The sequence below is a fragment of the Haliotis rubra genome, unplaced genomic scaffold (assembly GCF_003918875.1).
Source record: "Haliotis rubra isolate DU_JTF1 unplaced genomic scaffold, ASM391887v1 Scf1023, whole genome shotgun sequence".
NCBI classification, from domain to species: Eukaryota; Metazoa; Mollusca; class Gastropoda; order Lepetellida; family Haliotidae; genus Haliotis; species Haliotis rubra.
This window is the reverse complement of record NW_025764919.1, coordinates 153,288-179,082: the sequence shown is the minus strand read 5'-3', so window position 1 is coordinate 179,082 and position 25,795 is coordinate 153,288. Positions and strand designations below refer to the sequence as shown.

Genomic DNA, 25,795 nt, shown 5'->3' with positions numbered 1-25,795 from the left:
TACCTTGGAAATCTACATCTCCAACCAGCTTGGTTTTACCAGTTTCTTCATCTTTGATCCTGTTGAATGCCCACATCGATGACTGTGGCCCCCGGTTTGATCATGTCGGCAGTGATGAGTTGAGGCACTCCAGCAGCAGCTATGACAAAGTCTGCAGTGGAAGTGAACACCTTCAGCTGGTCTGGGGGTGTGAAACGATGGCAGATTGTCGTTGTGGCATCACCTGGAACAATATAAGTTGTTCACTGGTCACGAGGGGGGCATGGGTTGATGTACCCTCGATGTTTGTTTATGTTCCCTGAGCCCAAAGGGCTAGGGGAATATAAACAAACATCGAGGGTACATCAACCCATGGGCCCCGAGGGACCAGTGAACAATGTATTTATCTTACTGAACACCTTAATGTTAATTTTGAATTGATTGAAGCACGGGTACAAATCTTTTTGTAGCCATCGCTAGATTTTGCTGACAAGAAAAACAGATTTAGAGTTATCTCCCTTCCATCGATTTGCATTTGCAAAATATCGGTAATTTCTGTACATCATAAGTGATTCAATGTAATTCGAGATAAAGAATTACTACCACGAAGTACCAAATGAGTTGCCATTGACAGCGGGGTACATTGAAATGTTACTCGCTTGTAAGCGGGATACATTGAAAATAATAGAAGAGCGCTCAGCCAATCAGAAATCGACATTTATGTGTGAGGTAAGATAACAAGCATTGTCTTTTCATTAAATCTTTTCACTAGTCTATCATTAGCAAGAGGTTTGTGAGTACCCTTTCCCAATATTATATTTCATGAAAACATATTAGTAATAAGTATTAAATTGAAAAAGAAGCACTCATCCATGTATCCTCGTATAATGGGTTTTCGGACATGTAAGCAACACTCATCTCCATGTCATCCCATGAACAACAGTAAAACAGGCCATCAGCAGAGTATTTACAATGCCTTAATGACGCACATCATTATAGAGCAAGTAAACACTGCTGCCATCCAAACACACATGATGTCCAAAAACATATAATCTGATGACATACAAATGTCCTTTGATCTATGATCTGACAGAACCATTGACGGTCCCGTGCACCAGTTCCAAACGATCAAACAAGGACAATACCGGTAACTCTGTAATGCTGAATTTGGAACTAGATCAACATGATTATTCTACGATAATGTACACAAATATCATCCTTGTATCTTATAATGGTTCCAAAACACATTGTTCCCAATCGGACAATTAGAGTCCAAATCAATATCTTCCACTCAACTCCATAACAGGGCCTACATAGACAAAGCAATTTTGTGTAGAGACTCTAAGGGGCCTGGAAATAATTTGCAGCATTGAACATCATAACGTAGAAGTTGTAGAGTGAAACAGTTCCTGAACTGCAAACATGTCAGTCTTTTCATTCCATGAAAAATCTCTCCTCTTCCTCAGAGCACTGCGGCCATGTACTACAGTAACAACCTTAATCCCTTACCGGTGTAGCAGGCCATTTCTTCCCCAGTCTCAACTTTCCCCGGGGAGAATCTGGCCTAGGCCAAACTTCCCCGGCGGAGGTTTTGTCCTAGGATATTCTTACCCCGGGGAAAGTTTGGGCTAGGCTAAAGTTTTCCCCCCCCCCCCTAGGCCAAACTTTCCCCCCTGTATAAACTAGGATATCTTGTTCTATTTTCTATGAAAAGTGGGGAGATTCTGGCATTGGTGTCATTGCAGCCATGTACTACAGTAACAACCTTAAACCCTTACCGGCATTGGTGTCATTGCGGCCATGTACTACAGTCACAACCTTAAACCCTTACTGGCATTGGTGTCATTGCAGCCATGTACTACAGTAACAACCTTAAACCCTTACCGGCATTGGTGTCATTGCAGCCATGTACTACAGTAACAACCTTAAACCCTTACTGGCATTGGTGTCATTGCAGCCATGTACTACAGTAACAACCTTAAACCCTTACTGGCATTGGTGTCATTGCAGCCATGTACTACAGTAACAACCTTAAACCCTTACCAGCATTGGTGTCATTGCGGCCATGTACTACAGTAACAACCTTAAACCCTTACCAGCATTGGTGTCATTGCGGCCATGTACTACAGTAACAACCTTAAACCCTTACCAGCATTGGTGTCATTGCAGCCATGTACTACAGTAACAACCTTAAACCCTTACTGGCATTGGTGTCATTGCAGCCATGTACTACAGTAACAACCTTAAACCCTTACCGCATTGGTGTCATTGCGGCCATGTACTACAGTAACAACCTTAAACCCTTACCGGCATTGGTGTCATTGCGGCCATGTACTACAGTAACAACCTTAAACCCTTACCGGCATTGGTGTCATTGCGGCCATGTACTACAGTAACAACCTTAAACCCTTACCGGCATTGGTGTCATTGCGGCCATGTACTACAGTAACAACCTTAAACCCTTACCAGCATTGGTGTCATTGCGGCCATGTACTACAGTAACAACCTTAAACCCTTACCGGCATTGGTGTCATTGCGGCCATGTACTACAGTAACAACCTTAAACCCTTACCAGCATTGGTGTCATTGCGGCCATCAGCATGGAGAAGGATGGCAATGGGAAGGCCAACATTTTTTGATCGGCCAACAACTACAGCATTCTTTCCAAATGTAGGAATACCTGGAATCAAAAGTGAGAAGACAATTAGAAAGATGAATGTATCGTTTCTATAAAAAAGCAGTATTGTTGGTGCAGTTTGTTCATTGCATCTGTTTCTGTCCAGTTGCATCTAACATGAGAGAGAATGGACATTGGTTCTGGACACTTAATACATTCCAATTCATGGTGAAGAGAGCCTCCATCAATGCAAGTCATATCTATACTCCTCACAAAAAATTAAGCAACAAGTATTTTCAGTGTAATATCTTTATCAATTTTTTCCGACAAGTTACTGAAAGGTAAATATTCAAAGAATACATAACCTTTAGTGACTGTCAAATTGATTTATCTGATAACGTTGACAACATCACCCGAACACAACCACCCTCAGAAACAACATGCAAAATGTGTGGCATGAATGTGCTCCACTCTTCACACCTGCACCCTGATCGGTGTTAACCTACCTGTAATCATTCCTCCAGAACAACAAGCGGGTCCTAACTTCATTTTTATGGATGATAATGCGCGTCCATGGATGATAATGCCCGAGAAAGAGTTGTTAACGATGTTGTTTTGATCAACATCACACATAAAGACTGGCCTGCAAGGTCACTTGATCTTTATTCCATTGAACATGCTTGGGACATTATTGGAAGTTGTGTTTACGGTCTCCATGTTCACCCCCAGACTCTGGATGACCTTGAGCAGGCATTACAGAGAGAATGGCAGAACATTCCACAACATCAACTTTAACCCCCTTGATGCCGAGTTTTTTCAGGCGCATATTTTCATACGGTTTGAAAAGTGAACGTTGTGCGAGAATTGCGCTTGCGTGGTCCTGGATCTACGTACGGCTATAAAATTACACAGAAATGTAGAATATTAAATTTCCTATCCGTTGGTATAAATATAAGTGCAACTACCTCGGCGGTTTGAAAAATAGACCTTGCTAAATGTTGTCCAAATTTTTGTTATGTGTTAAAAAACAGTAAATTTCTCCGCTTTTTATCTTGCACTGATAAAAGCACTGTGCTACAAATTGTCTATTTTGGCATCTTTACGGAAAGTGTGAGCGAAGAAAATACAGCCTGATATCTGAACGACATAAGTGTATATGAATTGGATTTATGTGCTTATGCATAACATTATACGCTCAACATTAAAAATGACTCGCAACAAATGTCAAAAATGGATTTTCTTCTACGACGTCAAACGACGACAGAGAGGTCATACACGTATAATGATAAGGGGGCATAACTCTGTTATGCTTAACACTAGGTCAATGTAACTCAGATCACATGGAGAGTATTTGTTGTGGATACAGACACTATATTTTTGTTATTGTTTGTTCACGGTGAACCAAACTATTCCAGTTCAAAGTTCCCCAATGTGAGCAGATACGCTTTGGTAGTTTCACAATTTATAAGAAAAGATGACAACGTACTACATGTGAAAGCACGTAATAGCGATTTGGATGGCCCTATCCGATATATAAGTTAGTTCTTAGATTCCCATATTCTCCTGTTTGTGTAGATGTATTTTGACTAATTTTGCATCGTTATTACCAGAACACTAGCCATATCTTCAAATGTATTGAAATTGCTGAAAATAATACAACATTTTAGTCGGCGTCATTGCTTGTTTTATGCATTTTTTTAATACGTCGGAAAGTGACTGACATTGGTATGCTGATTAGTATATATCTCACCTAATTTCCATGAATTGTGTGAAAGGTCTCGGCTTCTTTGTCAGAATTAACACTCTTTAGACAAAACATAAAATGACTGTTTTTTCCATTTTAAATAGTGTCCTGAATATATCAACAATTAGAGTTTGACTGTGTATCTTATCATGAGCAATACGCGCACCTGTTTGGCATCAATTTAACGTAAATGAAAAATAACATTTCACAACACCTGAATATTTTGTTTAGGATAGGAATTTTCTGTATTTATGATCATGTAGCTATTTCTCTTCATACGCATGCAATGGAAGATGCAAAAAAGATAGCTTTTTATATATGGAACTAGTATGTACTATATATTAGAATATGGATGTAAGATTTGTCCAAATGAAGACATGGCATGCTTTATACATTTTTAAACAATTTTCATATAAATATAGTTAGAGTTTGATATCCTGTCATCACAATATTTTTAAATCGAATATGAATTGATTATATTATCGAAAACAATGATAGTGAATCATAAAACGTTTCCGACAAACGCGCACCTGGCCAATCAATTTACATCATTGTTTTCTCTATAAAACGACACAAAAATGTGCAATGAACAAGACAATTCCTTATAAGGTTTTACTTATAAGGTTTAATCAAATCGCCGTTCATTAACCTGTTCATGTGAAACTGCAATAATAGTTCAAATGCACTGAATATTGTACATCATAGGAACTAAAGTAATTGAAGTTATGGCTACGTTTGATCTTCTAACACTTGAGTAAAGGTTTAGAATATGGTGTACTGCACTAACTGTGTCAATTTCTTATGTAAATATTATTCAAACAATCAAAAACTTTCAAAGAATAAAACACTGTAAACCCTATATGCACGTATGATATGATATTGGACGAGGCTAAATGTAGATACTGAGGTCAGTTTCATGAAAAAGTATCTGAATTATCCGCAAAATATACATCATAATACTGACAGTGTAATCGGAAGGATTGGGCGATTGTGTTTACTCTTGTTCAACCGACCTTCACCTCAAAGAAATTGCCTAATATGTACAACAATGTTGACGTATGACATCACTACCGATGACCTATTTCTTACAAAATGGCGGCTTTGCTTACAAGGATACACAGGATTTTGCGAGGACCCTTCCATTGATTCAGGGATCGTTTGTACATAAATATGAGATGTAAGTAATCAGAATGATTCTGAATAAATGTGTATTGTTATATGTTTCTATCGTTTTCACTGTAAGTAAGATAGGAAGCCAGAAATGCTGATAATTACAGCTGTCGTTCTGCGTGATATTGCGTCAGTCATGCACGGAAACTTTGACAATTTCTTATGAATTATCAAATCATTGCATTGTATCTATTTATAATTTCCTATTTCTTACTACGATACTCTTTCCATGCATATTCAAAAGGTATTGAGCTATGAATAGACGGATGAATGTTGGAAAATTTCAGAAAATGCTACGCAGTGTAAAATCGGAATTTGTCTTTGTTTACATATCGAACTTGCGCAGTCTTTCGAGCACAGCATTCGTTTTCACACCCAATATGTTTCGTCTCATTTTATCTAGACAGTTGGTATTGGTGACACAGACCAGTTGCAATTTGATTCTAAAATGTATGGGGAATTCAGTGATGCATTTTTCTAAGCTGAATATGAAATATACGTGATGCAATAGGCGTCTCAATACCAGCCTTCGTGAAACGTGATTTTGTAAACACTATCCAATATGGCGGAAAGCGCTCTACGGCGTTCGTGTAAGTGCATTTTCGAAAACATCCCAACCGATTCTAGATTCATCGGCAACGTTTCAGAATTATAATTAGCGATTTCATGTAAAACTGATATCAATGATCATGAATATGATATTTTTGAAATTCAGTACTCCCAGGAATTATCCGATTTTCACATTTCAAAACATACAGCAAAAAACACTGTGAATCGCTATTTCATACTGTGTCAAAAATGGCGACATTTTCGATGAAGCCTATTTTGAAAGGTCATTTTCAGCACTTGAGCTTTGTCTAAAATAATAGTGGATGGTATCAAGAAACAGGAAATTTCCCGCAGAATTCGAAACTGTGAAGTCTATTTGTATGCGTGGGATATTTTGATTTTTATTGGACTTCAAATTGAGGGTTGACGGGGAAGGACATATATGTCCCTGTGGCATCCAGGGGGTTAAAGGCTCATTTTTTCCCCATGATTTGCAATTTCAATAAATAAACATGTAATGAGACTACAAATTTGTGTTGCTTAACTTTTTGTGAGGAGTATATGTAAGTTGAGGTGATTCTGGTAGACTCTTTGCTTCAAGGAAACACAGGATAACAGCTCTATCAGAGAAATGCAGCCTAAAACTTCTATAATTTGGTATGCATGTTAACTGGCAAATTCATATTACATACATATGGTTTAGATATGTCAGAAATGTTTATCTTATCAATCATATGATCCCAATATTCTGTGTTGGATCACAGATCTGCCCCAGAAGTTACAACATTTGCCTTTTCCACTCAGTTTATCACATAAGCCTTGTGCAAAATCAAGTGAAGTTCAAAACCGTTTAACATTACTTGAAAAATTTCACTGTCATACATAAGCCAGCTGGAGCATATGGTTGAAGAAAGGCCCTTATCATACTTCATCCAGTAGCAGGAGCTTGTGGTATACAGTCCATGTACCGCTGTGAGCAGAGACACAGCAGTTCACACACATTACCTTGAGCTTTTCAAAACAGATTAGAACAATGGAATCAGGAGAGACTTACAGAATATAGAAAAGCCAGGCTCCATTTGTGATACCTGAGAAACGTTTTGAAGCAACAAAAGACAATGAAGACTATACCTGTCCTGCGAATGATCTCCAGAACCGCTGCTGGAGTTGCTGGGATGTAGGCTGTCTGATCCACACAGAAGCGGCCGATATTCACCACACCAAAACCATCCACATCCTTGCTAGGGGTCACAGCATTGCAGACCTTACGTTCATGGATGTGAGGTGGAACTGGTAGCTGGACTAGGATTCCATCCACCTCCGTTGACTTGTTCAAAGAATCAATGTGACTCAACAGTTCCCCCTCTGTCACACTGGATGGCAGCTTGAGGGTGGAACTTGTTATACCTGTCAGAATCAATAATGATTTGCTCAGTTTTTGTGAAGTTACGAAACTTGTAAATCAAAACATACAATAAATTGATCTCCTTCTGTAATATTGATGGCAGGACTGACTTGTGGATTTCAGATTAATTCAAGGATTCAAGCATTATTCCAGTAGCAAGGTTCATTAGATAGCTGCAACAAAATATCTGATTAAAGCTCAGTTCGTTGTATGATTTAGACAACATCAATGATAATGCAAAGTGTGTCTGAATAGGTACACACAAAAAGACTGTTACAATGCTAATTTAGTGTTGGTGTACAATACATTATTCAACTCGATACACAAATTTTATACATAAATATAAAACAGAATAAAGTCATCTCTTGTTGAGAATGTCATATCAAAGCAAGTCTTGGCTAAGATGTAACTGAGTTCAAAGAGAAGCAAAACAATGATTAGTGGCACATAGAGCATAAGGAATAAATGAATAAAAGCCACATCCAAAATTCTATTCAACATAAAAAAAATAATCATTTTTTCATATTTATTATTTCAATTTATGACATTATTCATATATATTTTTAAATAAATACACCATTCTTTCACCCTACAGTCTGATAAATACTGACTACAAACCTCTCATATGACATCCAAGCAAATCCCTACACCAGGCTACAATACATTTCAAGCATATGTGGCCCCGCATATGTGGGATAATTAATTTTGCAAAATTTGTTGGTACAGGCCAATATCTGTACCAAAATGTCTTAATGAAAGAAATCAATCCTGTGTTGACTGTCACTTTAAGATATCATAATCATAACACAATGAATTTGTACACCCACAAAGCACATGATAAACTCAAGACAGAAAATTAGAAACAGCGATGGATCTTGATACATGGACCTCAAGGAACTTGATACATGGACCTCAAGGAACAGCCAAAGAATTCATTTCCAGTTTTCAAACTATAAAGCCAGTCTGTGAGTTATGAATGAGTCTACAAATTCGGTTCGTAGTAGGGCTGCAACGAATACACTATGTGGCGAATATGATACGTATCATGAATATTGGGTAACGAATACGAATAATTATTCACGATTAAAATATTGTAGTTAAGTGATTGATGTACAATATGGAACGCCCATGTTGACAGTTTTGATTTGTCACAGCAATAACCAGTCATCTCATGACACCCAAATTTGGTATGTAATAGTTATAATTGACAGTACCATGTGTGGCCTTGGCAAACTAACATGACTTGGGCTACTGCAAGGCTAGTAGTACATATTCCATTACTGCATATCTCACTTTCAAACAGTACACAAGGGTTCAAGTAATACATGCTCCCTTAAAAAAACGTAAATATTTGTTAATATTCGATTCTGGTGGCCACGAATAACGAATTGAATTCATGAAGGGCTACGGTTCGATTCACAGAATATGCGAGTGAATCGTTACAGCCTTAGTTCGTAGCAACATTTTTTAGCAGATTTTATTGCAAAAACAAGCTAGTTTTAGCTGAAATTACGAGACCAAACAGAAGTTTACTTGACTTTGTCAATTCATTAGTAAACTGACAAAGAAGATCATTTTGGTGTTTCGGGGGTTATCAAACATGTCTACTGCCTAACCTTAGTTGGATTATATCAAACATGTCTACTGCCTAACCTTAGTGGGATTATATCAAACATGTCTACTGCCTAACCTTAATGGGATTATATCAAACATGTCTACTGCCTAACCTTAGTGGGAATATATCAAACATGTCTACTGCCTAACCTTAGTGGGAATATATCAAACATGTCTACTGCCTAACCTTAGTGGGAATATATCAAACATGTCTACTGCCTAACCTTAGTGGGAATATATCAAACCTTAGGGATTATATCATGTCTACTGCCTAACCTTAGTGGGAATATATCAAACATGTCTACTGCCTAACCTTAGTGGGATTATATCAAACTTGTCTACTGCCTAACCTTAGTGGGATTATATCAAACATGTCTACTGCCTAACCTTAGTGGGATTATATCCATGTCTACTAACAGTGGGATTATATCAAACATGTCTACTGCCTAACCTTAGTGGGAATATATCAAACATGTCTACTGCCTAACCTAGCCTGGTGGGAATATATCAAACATGTCTACTGCCTAACCTTAGTGGGATTATATCAAACATGTCTACTGCCTAACCTTAGTGGGATTATATCAAACATGTCTACTGCCTAACCTTAGTGGGATTATATCAAACATGTCTACTGCCTAACCTTAGTGGGAATATATCAAACATGTCTACTGCCTAACCTTAGTGGGAATATATCAAACATGTCTACTGCCTAACCTTAGTGGGAATATATCAAACATGTCTACTGCCTAACCTTAGTGGGATTATTTCAAACATGACTACTGCCTAACCTTAGTGGGATTATATCAAACATGTCTACTGCCTAACCTTAGTGGGATTATATCAAACATGTCTACTGTCTAACCTTAGTGGGATTATATCAAACATGTCTACTGCCTAACCTTAGTGGGATTATATCAAACATGTCTACTGCCTAACCTTAGTGGGATTATATCAAACATGTCTACTGCCTAACCTTAGTGGGAATATATCAAACATGTCTACTGCCTAACCTTAGTGGGATTATATCAAACATGTCTACTGCCTAACCTTAGTGGGATTATATCAAACATGTCTACTGCCTAACGTGGGATTATATCAAACATGTCTACTGCCTAACCTTAGTGGGATTATATCAAACATGTCTACTGCCTAACCTTAGTGGGATTATATCAACATGTCTACTGCCTAACCTTAGGGATTATATCAAACATGTCTACTGCCTAATATCAAACATGTCTACTGCCTAACCTTAGTGGGATTATATCAAACATGGGGGATTATATCAAACATGTCTACTGCCTAACCTTAGTGGGATTATATCATCAAACCTTGAGTGGGAATAAACACTGCCCTAACCTTTAGTGGGATTATATCAAACATGCCTACTGCCTAACCTTAGTGGGATTATATCAAACATGTCTACTGCCTAACCTTGCCTAGTGGGATTATATCAAACATGTCTACTGCCTTAACCATGTAGTGGGATTATATCAAACATGTCTACTGCCTAACCTTAGTGGGATTATATCAAACATGTCTACTGCCTAACCTTAGTGGGAATTATATCAAACATGTCTACTGCCTAACCTTAGTGGGATTATATCAAACATGTCTACTGCCTAACCTTAGTGGGATTATATCAAACATGTCTACTGCCTAACCTTAGTGGGATTATTTCAAACATGTCTACTGCCTAACCTTAGTGGGATTATATCAAACATGTCTACTGCCTAACCTTAGTGGGATTATATATCAAACATGTCTACTGCCTAACCTTAGTGGGAATATATCAAACATGTCTACTGCCTAACCTTAGTGGGATTATATCAAACATGTCTACTGCCTAACCTTAGTGGGATTATATCAAACATGTCTACTGCCTAACCTTAGTGGGATTATATCAAACATGTCTACTGCCTAACCTTAGTGGGATTATATCAAACATGTCTACTGCCTAACCTTAGTGGGATTATATCAAACATGTCTACTGCCTAACCTTTAGTGGGATTATATCAAACATGTCTACTGCCTAACCTTAGTGGGATTATATCAAACATGTCTACTGCTACTGCCTAACCTTAGTGGGATTATATCAAACATGTCTACTGCCTAACCTAACCTTAGTGGGATTATATCAAACATGTCTACTGCCTAACCTTAGTGGGATTATATCAAACATGTCTACTGCCTAACCTTAGTGGGATTATATCAAACATGTCTACTGCCTAACCTTAGTGGGATTATATCAAACATGTCTACTGCCTAACCTTAGTGGGATTATATCAAACATGTCTACTGCCTAACCTGCCTAACCTTGGTGGGATTATATCAAACATGTCTACTGCCTAACCTTAGTGGGATTATATCAAACATGTCTACTGCCTAACCTTAGTGGGATTATATCAAACATGTCTACTAACCTTAGTGGGATTATATCAAACATGTCTACTGCCTAACCTTAGTGGGATTATATCAAACATGTCTACTGCCTAACCTTAGTGGGAATATATCAAACATGTCTACTGCCTAACCTTAGTGGGATTATATCAAACTTGTCTACTGCCTAACCTTAGTGGGATTATATCAAACATGTCTACTGCCTAACCTTAGTGGGATTATTTCAAACATGTCTACTGCCTAACCTTAGTGGGAATATATCAATCATGTCTACTGCCTAACCTTAGTGGGATTATATCAAACATGTCTACTGCCTAACCTTAGTGGGATTATATCAAACATGTCTACTGCCTAACCTTAGTGGGATTATATCAAACATATCTACTGCCTAACCTTAGTGGGATGATTTCAAACATGTCTACTGCCTAACCTTAGTGGGAATATTTCAAACTTTCTTAATGAAATGAGCAAGCGAGATGGGCTTTAAACCAATTTGATGACCATGGTGACTGGTGATGCAGCTCAGGTCACACACATACTGAAACCATCATGCAGGAGCCTAATTCCAACAGACAAAGGCGGATTACCATTACTTGAATTGATTAACAGAAAGGCTAATTACGCAATCATATCACACTGCCATTAACAAGAGAAAATATCCACATATCCAAGGCCTTGACTAGGAAATCGTGGAAACACCAAAATTCTGTTGAAAGATTTTTTTTAATGTGTACCTCCTTTGAAAGATCTGACTATATTGATGATTTGTGATCTTTGAACCCCATAACATCCTGAAATACAACATGAGTAATTACTTTGAAGAAGACAGAGTGTTTGCTGACCAGTGTGCTTTGTTGCTTTGATCTTGTTGTTGACATAAACCTGGCTGGCAGGGTCAGCACCAACAAGGACCACAGACAGATGGGGAGGGCGACGCCCACTGGACACCACCTCATCAATCTCTGATTTCACTTCCTCACGGATTGCCTTCGCAACTGATTTCCCGTCTATAACACAAGCTGAGGCCAATCTGGAATCATTCATTAGAATTAGGTTTATCATTTCAATTACTGTCAACAACATTGGTAATGTGACTCAAAGAGTGAAAATCAATAATGTTGATAAATCCAACAACTTGTAAATTACATGCCCAGAACACATCTTGCATGTGCACAAACACCCAATTAAAGGGGATGTCTTGTTATTTGCCACTTATCTGAGCACCATGCTTTGACTGTTTGCTGGTACTCTTTGTACCAGAGCTGTAGCAAAAACACAGACTATTCTGTACATTGAATAAAACATGTTTATCAAACCAGACACATTGAAAATGAATAGAAAATGGCAAAAAATGTTTGAGTGAGTGAGTGAATGAGTGCATGAGCGAGTGAGTGAGTGAGTGAGTGAGTGAGTGAGTGAGTGAGTGAGTGAGTGAGTGAGTGAGTGAGTGAGTGAGTGAGTGAGTGAGTGGGTGGGTGGGTGGGTGGGTGTATGACTGTATGGGTGGGTGAGTGGGTGTATGACTGTATGGGTGGGTGAGTGGGTGAGTGGGTGAGTGGGTTGGTGGGTGCTGGGGACACCAGACATGGGCTTCACACCTTGTACCCTTGTGGGGAATTGAAAGCAGGTCTTCATCGTGATTAAGAACACCTTCACTACCTCCTTCCTCATGGATCAGTAATTAGGGCTGGCTAAAATGGTCAATAATTGGAAATATCACCTATACTATAGCAACTATTATTAGTGATTATCAATATGAAAATAAAATTATCAATAATACAGAGGTACAGTTAAGCTGCGTATTCGCGTAAATTATGCAAATGTTTATGTGAAAACTCAATTCCTATAAAGTCTATTGCTTACAAGTATGCTTGAATTTTTGTAAATGCTCAATAAATTTGATCTTACATGTGTACACACAAAAATGTCAAATCTTAGCTTGCATACTGAGGCATTCAGCAAAACTACTAGAATTTGAAGTAAGCAGACCCATGCACTACAGATGGAGGTTACTGGGGATAGATAGAATAACTGAGGTATATTGTGAGGTTCTACTTCAGCACTTGACAACTTGCAGTCTTTCTTATCTTTTCTCATATTACAAATCAAATATAAATAATATACACGCAAACATTTAACATTTAAACTTCATTCTATTTTCACAAATAATGGAAAATGGCAAAATACCCACTTGAGTTTGAGTGAGGTGGGTATAATTTATTTGGTTACTCAAAGGAAAATTAGGATACCCAATTGAGATGAACACAAGTGAGTACATAACTCAGTGACCCAAAAAGTTACCTGTAGCTCTGTAATAGAGTACATTAACTTTTGCGATGGAAAAAAAGTTTAATTTTCTCACACAATATACAAATTTTGGACTTTATTCATGGTCTGCTTCTAAATTATGTTGCTGTTTTGTTAATAATCCATGCAAAAACATGTCACCACTCACCAGTGATGTGAAACATATTCATTTCTTTAAGACATTCTCAATTGTCGATCTCTATGATCTATACAAGCTAAAACCAATAATTGATCCCAGTAGGGATTCCGGGTAAGAATTAAGGCTTCCAGTTCATGATATCAATCACTTGATTGTCTGGTTCAGTTATTTCAGGTGCCATAGAGTTGAAATATTGCAGAGTGCTTCATCAAACAATAAACAAACAACATAGTAGGGTAACAGCTCCCTCAAACAACCATACATTTACTGGTGATGTTGTAGGTTGAACTATTCAGATGGAAGCTACTGTTCAGTACATCTTTCAGATTGAGAGAGGTCAGTTTATTTTGTGTATGTTAAATATGATATTTGGTCAACTTCTGATGTGTTTGATCAGGCCTACCATGATCAGGCATACCAAAAGTTGTATGATCCCCAGGGAGTTGAGATTGACAATGCAATGTGCCGTTAAGATTGACATCCAATGACCGAGGGAAAAAATACCAGCACCTTGAGCATGTACAAGTTGCATTGATATGTGTGCTATATAAATATCCTATAATAATACCAATGGAAGCCTACAGATGGCAGCCCAACTATGGAGTATGTCCACCTTGTCAACAAGACACAACCCCATCAACTGAGACTACAGCCAACTCAATACACACACACTTGGTTTGTTGCAGTCTGCATGATTTACTGGGTTTGGTTCCATTGAAAATGTGGCAGGGTTTTAATCATTACAAAAACAGTTAATGGGGGTTGTATTTTGGAAACTCCTACATAATTATGAGGGAAATACTTAGATGTGAAATAAAAGGGCATACGCAGGTGCCCCATCAGCTTACTCTCTCTCTGAACAGAAGCCGCAAACACACAGCAAGTTCTCAGGATTTATTGATAAAAAGATGTTTTCAATCAATATCTTTCTTTCTGTCAGTACGTGAAAAATAAAACATTTTAACATCATCCTTACCACCATGGAAGGAAATATTTACACACTGCAGTCAATGCATGATTGGTGTCAAACTATTAGATTTTCTATATAAACTTCTGCACGAACAATTAAAATTAATTAATAATGATATATGTTACATCTATACAAATGGCAAATAAAGATATTTTATGAATATCTTAGTTTGTCTTTCAAGACAAGCTGGTAACATATTGTAAAGTCAAGACTGTAACATGTTGACAAGATCAAATGTTACCATCTTGTCAAGTAAAGATGTTAACATATCTTTGTGTTAAGAAGATAATAAATTGTTAAAAGATAATAAATTGTTAAAAATCACGTTTTCTAGCAATGGTCAGACTAGAAATTCAGTATTGAGTCCAGGACAAATAATCTGAAATATAAAACAAGGAATGCATGTGAACAGCTCAACACTCCTTCCATCTGATTGGCTTGTTTATTCTAAGTATCTGGCAGCTAGTCCATCTGCACCAACAGGCACGATTCATCCTATGTTAACTCAGTTTGATAATATCATTCAGTCTGAAACGAATTTGTTACCAAACAAATAACAGACATCATCTCAATGTGAAAGGAGTGCTTATTACACAGTCTGGACTCCGTCTGAAGAGTCCATCATAAGCATCCAGTAAAGTCACAAAGTGAGATCATGTACTTAAAGGGAGGTTCCAACTCTAAAATAGTGAAATGTCGGGAAGATTTATCTTAAAAAATACCATTTTTTATTTCATCCAATGCAAAATATTTTTGGCCACAATAGTGTGAGAACCGCAAAGCCAACAAGCAAACTTACACTGTTAACATGGTATGCCATGATCATAACAAAAACACAGGGCACAATTTAAAGACCAAAAACATCTCTCAAATGTCCAAGGTTTGCAACCTGGAACTTTCTCTTTAAAAACGCCAGAAACAAAATAGTAGTGCCTCAACAGACACAAATTAAGCCATTATGTCAAATAATATGTTCCCATCGTAGATTCCAAACTTGTCAACTGTTCAGTTATCTGGAATTTTCATATTTCAGCCAAGGAAGAGCCTTGAGGCATCTCATGTGCTTGCAACTTAATCAGGCAAACAAATATCCTTTGATGAAATGTCAAGGCAATGCTAGTATTTTGAGGCTAATCTGAAACACATGAGAGGCTATTTCGGGCATATCAAAGATATTTTCCTTCTCCTTCCCTGCACACTGGATTCAAATTGTTCAAATTATGTTTGTTTGAGGATGTAGGAGGTAAATCCAGCCACTGCTGATTGGCTGTTATCACTGATACATCTAAACAGTAACATATGTTATATTTGGGATTACACTTTCTTAGTTAAGTACAAATTCTAGTACTTTTTGGAGTCGAGTCCCATCCAGGATTCAAACCCATACCCTCAGAGTCAGGCACCTAATCGCCAGCACACAAAGTCAGCTGCCTAACCCACTCAGCCACCGAGATGTTACATTTGATCACTTTCTAAATTGGCATTGTGTAATCATATCTAAACAGCACTCATGGCACTATCTCTGAACCCGAACAAGAAGTAAGCACCAAAGACAGAGCATGGTAACACTTTAAAGGGGTGGTGTACACGAATCACATTTAGTCTTATGTGAACGAGAAGGATTTTTTAATTAGTTTGAAAATATACACTCATTTTTTCTACAATGAAAATATAACCCTCATTATAATTGCTGAAATGTTATGCCATCATGAGGTCTTTGTTGCTGAGCTAAACAGACCAGAGTTACCGCCCATTGATTATGACATAATTGCTGCCAATTCATTTCACCTTGTCTCCTGTCTAGTCTCAAAGCAAAAGATCTAAATACTGACATTAATCACGTGAATAAAAGTATGTAAAAATACGAAAAAGAAGCATTAAAACTGAAAATGTAAGCAGCAAGATAGAAATGATCATGTGTATTTTCATTCATAACCTCACCTCAATGAAAATATCAAATATGTATAACAATGTTGACGTAGGTATAACATAGCTATCAGGAAGTGATATTTCTCTAGATTTCACTGAGACACTTGCTGTTGGTGACAAAGACCATTTGTCATTTTATTTTGAACTGTGTGAGGAATTCAGGTTTTAGAAGAAGGAAACGATTTCAAATTATATAGGCGATGCTATAGGCGAAACAAAACCAACATATGTGTGACATGAGTTTACAAAGACTCTGCAATAAGGCCTAAAAGTTCATGTCTATGTTCATGTTTGCGTATTTTCCAAAACATTCTCAGAGATTCTTGGTTCAGTGATGATGTGTCAAAACTGGTGAGATTTACGATGTATATGTAATTTTCAGTAATTTGCCCTCCCTAAAATGAGTGGATGATATCAGAGATAAAGCGAACATCAAAACTGTAAAGAGCATTTATCTTCTTGATGCATTTGGATATGGTTTCGGCATAAAAATGAGGGTTGAACTAACTTAAAGAGCAGGGACAATTATATTGTATGATTTATGCAGAAATTAAGCAGCAAACTTAAAATGCCGGCACATTCACCGCTGGCTAGCTAGATGTAGTGCATGGTATATGTTTTAGTTTTGCTGACAGAAGATACTGTTGAATGTCAGGTTGAATGTTATATGATTGGATTACGTGGTCACAGTTTTTGTACAATGTATATATTTGTTCAAACTGCAACATTATCACAGTGTGGAACTGATCTGTACACAAAGCCAGCTGATGAATTAAAACAGTAGGCTCTGGATCGAGACACAAGAACCACACCTACACCTATTAGAAATGGGTCTAATGGGGTGTAATGATGTCATTTGTTTATCAGTTTGGCATCAAAGACGTCATTTGCAAGGGATATAAGCCATGGTGTGTAATGTGGACATAGAACTCTCGGTAAATGTGCAAAAAGGAATCAATAAAATGCAAAAAGTAAATTAGTTACTAATGATATAATCTGTACTGGTTTGGCTTTGAAACTACTTGACAAACACTTTTCATGCTGTAAAAGTGCAAGACACGACTGCTTTTCTCAGAGGGGTTTTCAGGCCTGATTCTGAAAATAGGATCCTGAATGGTTTAGTGTGTTTCTTACTACAAAAGAAATGTCTGTTATATGTGACGTGTAATCTACAGTATTGAAAAGCTTAATTATTCAAACAGTCATTTGCAATTGCACATTAAATTAGTTGTGTCTATTCACAAGTTGTATGCATATTGGACACAATATGTTTCTTTTTGTAAAGCCCTGACAACTGGGGCTGGAACGAATACACTATGTGGCGAATATGATACGTATCATGAATATTGGGTAACGATTACGAATAGTTATTTACAAATACAGTATTGTAGTTAAGTGATTGATGTACAATATGGTACGCCCATGTTGACAGTTTTGATTTGTCACAGCAATAACCAGTCATCTCATGACACTCAAATTTGGTATGTAATAGTTATAATTGACAGTTCCATGTGCGGCCTTGGCAAGCTAACATGACTTGCTCTACTGCAAGGCTAGTACATATTCAATCCTTGCATATCTCACTTTCCAAAAGTACACAAGGGTTCAAGTAAAACATGCTCCCTTAAAAATATCGTAAATATTCATCAGTATTCAGTTCTGTTGACCACGAATAACAAATTGAATTCATGAAGGGCTACGGTTCAATTCGAATATGCGAGTGAATCGTTACAGCCTTACTGACAACCAGTACATGGTCTGTTCTGGTAAAGAACATGTGCAAATATCAGTGAGATGGACTGATGTTAAGTGTTACACGTGTCTTGGGCCAGGAGTATGGTTTCATGATGTATAAGTCCATACTGTTGCAATCCTGTACACCCTGCATGTAAATAACATATAACTCTGTGTTCACAGAGATGTAATCTCCATGGCAATATGTTTGTGTCATGACATCAGGTCTGCCAACCAACAATAGATACCGTATGTAACTCAAACTGTAAAACCGAGTAGATGACATCGTCATGTTTATCCAGCCGAGGCAGGTCAATGCCTTGTATGGGCTTTAAGTAAACAGTGGCTGGCCAGTCAGATACGCGGGTTATATAACCAGTAATGATGAATGATGATACAAGTGTGAACAGCCTATTGATCCCGTTAAACATCATCAAACAAATATATTCCAAAGAGGGAATACTGTTTTTGTTGTTCCTGTTAATCTATTTAGGACATCTTTTTGCTATTGTTATTTTTGTATGCAACAACCACTTTTAGTTAGTTATATATAGAACTTGCTTTAGAATAATATGTATAACTTGCACGTGATGAATAATTGTATTACGCTGCAGTGAACTTTTAGTTGAATTAATGAAAGCCAAAAGCTACATGTTATGTCTGGCATAAATACATGTATATGTTTAGTAATGCTGATCGGATAGGATACATTATATTAGACAATGTAAAAGTAACTTGGTTCTAAATTTCACCCACTTCTGTTACATTACATAATATTGCAGAGCAATGTGTGTTCAAGTTGAGATTTCAACCAAACGTTTCCTAGGATTGAACAAACACACTGAATGAGCTAGGCGTTGTTCTGTTCTTTAACAGTCGTAAAGTCCAGACTGAAGAACACCTTAACACAAAAGACCTCTTGGATTTTACTGATGGTGAAAGTTATTCATGGTAAACTTTCAACATCTTTCCATACAATGTATTAATAAAAAAATGTTTTAGTGAGTGAATTATCAAGTTTTGTTATGTTAGTAATTTGTGTCTGGTCAAGACAAAACAATGGCTTACAGGACAGATTCCTCAGAATGTGGGACGCCCATCTCTTGTGGTCCTTGTAGTGATAATTGCTGGAATATTGATAAAAGTGGCTTAAAACCAACCAATCACATAAAGTGTGGGTTGCTGAGGACTTATTATAACCCTAAAAACCTTCAGGGTTCACAGGAAAGAGACTCAAATGTCTTAAGCTTTTAAATAACCTTTGACCTACGACTGACATTTAAATTTGACAGTCATGAAGGACAACTAAAGTAAAACATTTTAAAGTTCAGTGAATAATTGATTCTATTGTATGTTCTGGAAAATAAGTAAACGAACAACTAGTTAACATGAAATGTGAGGTGAGTGAGGTGAAATGGGGGTTTAACGTCGTACTTAAGAATATTTTGCTCATATGACGATGTGCATGCATGTGTATGTGTGGCTGCTTGTACTAGCCCAGACTTAAGCTGGTTTTATAGTGCTAGCTCACTGAGATACCATGCCAAAGTTAATCATGAAAACCCCACTCAGACACATTATACTGACTGCGAGCTGACCAGTATTGTTTAGCCGATGTCCTCCCATTACGCAGACAGCCAGTTCACAGACACCTTAAAACAACAACATTTACGGCTCAGTGAACAGATTATCTACTACCTGTTACCTACACGTTATAATGGAATAGTCCAAATAAAAACATAGGAACAAACTGAAGCTATATTATTCTTTTTGAAAGATGGACGAAAAGACAGTAATTTGAATTTTTATTGCTGCAATATAAAACAGTTTATTTTCAAAAACATTTTGGTTTAACCTTCTAGTCTAACAGGAGTCGGCATCATCATATTGAAAACATTAGCTTAGCTATTAGAAATTGCGACACTGTTGTATCATATTAATCAAATAAAAACAAATGTGAACCTAAATATTATTCATATGGAATAAATAAGTTATATCTATTGCATGAAATATTAAGATATATGACGAGTGCACTTCATTACGATTTATTTAGAATAAATATTTAAAATATGACGCATCATGTCAATGTGGCCATGGATGTGAGAATGTTTTTCATTACTTCCTTGAATGTCCATTGTATACTATTCAAAGACATAATCTGTTACAATCTTTAGAAAGTATTGTTAAAATTAGAACACTGATTGGTATTAATCGTATCTTACATGGCAATGCAGGTGTCTCATTTACTGCAATCAGAATGTTTTCAAACATGTACATATTTATATCTCTCCAACAAAACGTTTTCTCAGTTAACTTCTGTTGTACATATGCTATTATTGGGAGGGGCCTTTTTTTATCAATAAACACAATCAAACCTCTCAGTGACAAACCTGTTTTCATATTCGATAGTATTTGATAGTAAAATCAATTTTGAGAAGAGAAATCATTTATCATTTAGTCACAACAAAGTTCTATTTACCCACAATCAAACTTCTCAGTAACGAACCTGTTTCAGGCTCACCCTGCTCTACTCACTAGAAAGTGGACTGTTCCATTATGCCTGTAGGTGTTACCCTAAATAACCTTCTAGTTCAGTGTCTGTCAAATGGGTGTCTGTCAAATGGGAGATAACCGTTTAACCCATTAATGCTGAGCGCCAGGCAGGGAACAACAAGTACCACATTTTAACATTTTTTGGTATGATGCAGCCGGGAATCGAACCTGCAACCTTCCACTCTCTGGGTGGATGCTTTAACCACTACACCACGGAAGCGGTTCTCACATGAAATGTAGACTCCCAGGTACCCTGGCCAAGCTGATGGTGAGTGAACCCTGACTAAACATGCAGAGATATCATGTTATAGTAATTAGTGTCCACACAGCTTACATAAAACTACACATCTACTGCAAAATGAAATCAAACTCTATGTAAGGGAAACAGACATGATTCCAATAAACTGAAATCAGACTGAAGAATTTTAAAAGGTTTGAAACCTCGAATATCTCAACCTGTTGTCTACAACAATATGGGTGATGTTTGCAAACACATGTGACTCGTGATAAAACATAAATAAGCAATATTGTTGTAGAGCAACTTAGACGTAAAACAGCAACAGTCTGACCGAACAGCAGATGTCCAATGTTACACACATTAACCTGGAAAGTGTAATTGCCAGAATATTGATACCATATGATAGAAACCCAACACAAGTGTTGGAAAATCAGCCTGCCCTCAGCTAGCTTCAACTAGCTGCATTGTGATAGATCCTTGCTTCACAATATGCATATATAGGTCCTGTAATCTGTAGAATTATTTGTAAAATATTGTAGAATAGCGTGTCTGGCAACTTATCACAGGCCTAAGTACAATAAATTGATGAGATGACTATCAACATTACATCTTGTTACCGGTACATAAAATCTGATTTAATTACATCAAAATAATGTAATCTCACTTGTTTTATATGTCAATAAAAATGTACAAATCACTTCTTTCAAATTTAGAATTGTCGTAACATAAAGAGAAATTTGCTGTTAAATGTTTGCAGTATTATTAGTTTCTTAATACCATCAATCTGTAAACACTCTCAGTGTCACACAAATATGAAAAAAGAGGCATAAATCTCATTTGTCAGATAAACCGAATGCATCATGGGGATTCTTTGTGAGAATGTATCCTGTTATTTGCTATGTGACAGTTTGAGACAACTAGGGATCACAGACAGACACATCACCTGACTTATGACACAGCCGAGTATAAGGTCACTAGACCTCCTTATTTTGGTGTCTGTTCTGTTGCAAATTCAGGTTTATTACTTTGATTTGTTCCAAGTAGTTAATTTTAATTACGGATTGAATATTATACTGAACGGTTTGTACTTTCATACTGTCCTATATTTTCATCTGCTGTATAGTTTGTTGCAACATATTTTTCAAAGGAAGAGATTAATTCTATAAGCATAAAGTAAATTCAACATCAAAGTAAGGGAGGGAACTCTGAAATGAATGACAACAACTTCCAGCTGATAAACGCTCACCAGTTCTATTTAACACAATTTATAAAACACTGTATGTCTGCTAACCATTGTGTATCCATCTTGTGGTTGGTATGGCTCATGATTAATCTCATTTTGTTAAGATTGTCAAAGTTATACTGTGCTAACAACAACTGGACCTTGACTGCAAATCGGCACATAAAGAGAGCAGATTAAGCAGAGATTTTTATCTCCTTTAGTTGAACAGCTGACAACAGGGACGAAAGCTTATCTGAGTATGAAAGTAAAAAGTACATACGGTATCACTAATTGCAACATATAAATTACAACAGGTGCTGTGGTATTAAGTTCTAGCAAGTAATAGGAGCAGGCCAACCAAACACATTTCGTTGATACAAATGTGTGAAATCTCCACACAAATTGACGACTTTCCACATGAAAAAGACAGACATATTTGCTATCTGTATCCTAATAAACCTGATGCAGCTTTCTGAAATACCCAATAGACATGAAAAGGTGAGGTGAGGTGAACTTGGGTTTTGCGTCGAGGTGGAGAATATTTTGCTCATATGACGGCGTGCATGCGTGTATGTGTATGTGCGGCTGCTTGTACTAGCCCAGACTTAAGCTGGTTTTATAGTGCTAGCCCACTGAAATACCATGCCGCAGTGAAGCATGAATACCCCACTCAGACACACTATACTGACTCCGAGCCGATCAGTCCTTGCTGTACCCATTAATGCCGAGCGCCAGGCAGGGACCAACAAGTGCCATTTTTTAACGTCTTTTGGTATGATGCGGTCGGGGATCAAACCCGCGACCTTCCGCTCTCCGGGCGGACGCTCTAACTACTACACCACGAAGGCAGTCAGACATGAAAAGGCAACAGCAAAGTGTTTATATGTAACTTGACTGTGATATCAAGAGGATATTCAAGATAACCTCAATCTTAATAATAAAACAGTTTAATCACAAAAAGGGAAATAATCCCATAACTTTTTGCATTTATGTATATCCTTTCAAAATGCTGTTCAACGACTTTAATTTGTTCACAATGATAATGAGGATAAGGATCCTATTTTCTACAACCAAACCCAAAACACAAATGGCATTGCTCTGATAACGTCCATCTTATGGTTGGATAGATAAGGACAATTTCCTATTTATATAATTCATAGCATATATACTTACAATGAGAAAGATTGGAGGTGAATGAAAGTTTGTGTAGATTTTAATGTAAACCATAGACTATGTTGTTTTATGTAGATTTTATCTTAAACCACAGACCATGTTGTTTTGTGTAGATTTTAACGTAAACCATACACTATGTTGTCTGTGTAGATAAGAGTTTATCTTAAACCATAAAGATGATGACAAAACTTGTAATAATGTTTTATCTAATTATTAATACAAGCGAGTCTGGTAATTCCAAGCATCTGGTAATTCTGCGCAGCTTCAATAGCGTACTTCCGTATCAAAGGTAAAATCGTCTGCTACCACATTTACGCTTGAAATCGGGACATTTCTACAAGGGACTGGCTTTTAATCACTAAAGGTAAGTAAATAACAGTAATTGACAGATAAATTGACAGTTTTATGAAAATTTGTTTTCTTCAAACTTTTAAACCTTTTTCTTCATTATTCATAATTGGATTTAATATGAAACACTCTTCCTTACATTGATGAAGTGATTTTTTAAAATAATCGGATCTCCAGCTGGATGTCATGCGCATCAGTTGCTGCGCAGAATTACCGGACAGCAAGCAATGTCGACAGAATGCCGGTTAGGTCAACTGTATGGCATAATGCAACTTTAGAATCTTATAGTCGTCAATAAAACTTATATTTGTAGGTAACTATAATGCATACCAGCATGTTTAGTCACGTAAACCACAAAAAATAAGAGACATTAGTTGCCGTGTTGCGATCAATGTGCTTAGAATTACCGGATGGCATTGTATATCAGTTGTCAGAAGAAAATATTGCAATACATATCATTTGAAAGGCACATAGCCAGTAATATTGTGTAGTCCTAGTCATTTCATACTGGTCTTTATACTTTGTGCAAAAAGAGTATGTCTATTTAGTATTATGACAGAGGAAAGAAAGTTGTTTAGTATGCATTCAGTCATTTGGAACTACCAGTAATCCCCCAATAAATAAAGTGTAGGCAGAATGAAGGTTACCTTCAATTACACACTAGCAACGCTCTAAATACCTGCCTGCCAGACCAACCGGGGCGGGTTATTTTCAACACTGACAGCCAGATTCTCAAATTCACCTGTCTGATGGTTGGGTTAAAATTTAGACATGCATATGAAGATATTTTGTGGGCAGATAAGTTTTGGTCAGGGCTGGCAACTTTTACATCTAACCAGCCCTGTGGTCTGGCTGAAAGTTTTCATACCCTGACACTAGACATACACATGTCATGGCCACTGTCTAATTTAACCCCATAACTATCACATTTGACATTTTCTTGTGTCTGATGTCTTCAATTATTGTTGACATTTTATTCTATTTCAGTTTCATACACAAAATAAGTCAATGTGAATGCAATCAGTACATTTCATGACCAGCCAACAAGTGTATTTGTAGTCAGTTTATTTGAACATTTATCCTTTTAGTCATTTAAGTGTACATTCCAGTAGTAATGCAGTCACTTAATCCTTAATTATAGCTGAAAGGGTTGTGACTGGCATGGGTACTACAGACCCCAGGGGTTTGAGTACCCCAGCTACCTTCTGCTTCACAAATATGTAACCTAATCAAAATCAGAACACTGGTATCCATAACAATGAATGAGACCTAATACTTCATACTGAAAGCAGTTCAAGTTGCAATTCCCAGATGGATTAAGAATGTTTGCTATGCACTGCAGACCTGCAACACTGTGTTCGCTTGTATTTATTAAGTGCAGAGGAATGGATCTCATACAACAGTATCACAGTTCTGGTTCAGAAAACTGAAGAAAACCTCCAAGGTCAGAAAACTACAGAAAGTCTGGTCTACACAAGCATGGAAGGAACATGTTTAAAGTACTGAGAAATGGGCTCATCCCAGATACCCTTCAGTGAGTGAGTGAGTTTAGTTTTACACCGCACTCAACAATATTCCAGCTATATGGCGGCGGTCTGTAAATAATCGAGTCTGGACCAGACAATCCAGTGATCAACAGCATGAGCATCGATCTGCTCAATTGGGAATGGATGACATGTGTCAATCAAGTCAGCGAGCCTGACCACC

General features: G+C 37.2%; 1 protein-coding gene across 1 annotated transcript in view; it reads right to left on the bottom strand.

Annotated features, from left to right (window-relative positions):
* The window catches only part of LOC124271202 (bifunctional methylenetetrahydrofolate dehydrogenase/cyclohydrolase, mitochondrial-like), a 35,381-nt gene that overhangs the window by 8,829 nt on the left and 757 nt on the right, over positions 1-25,795 (bottom strand). The window contains 6 exon segments of the mRNA XM_046706287.1: positions 4-64; positions 66-223; positions 2,552-2,659; positions 7,191-7,466; positions 12,318-12,505; positions 19,623-19,681. Of these exon segments, the coding sequence (XP_046562243.1) occupies positions 4-64; positions 66-223; positions 2,552-2,659; positions 7,191-7,466; positions 12,318-12,505; positions 19,623-19,654 (823 nt within the window). The 5' untranslated portion in view covers positions 19,655-19,681.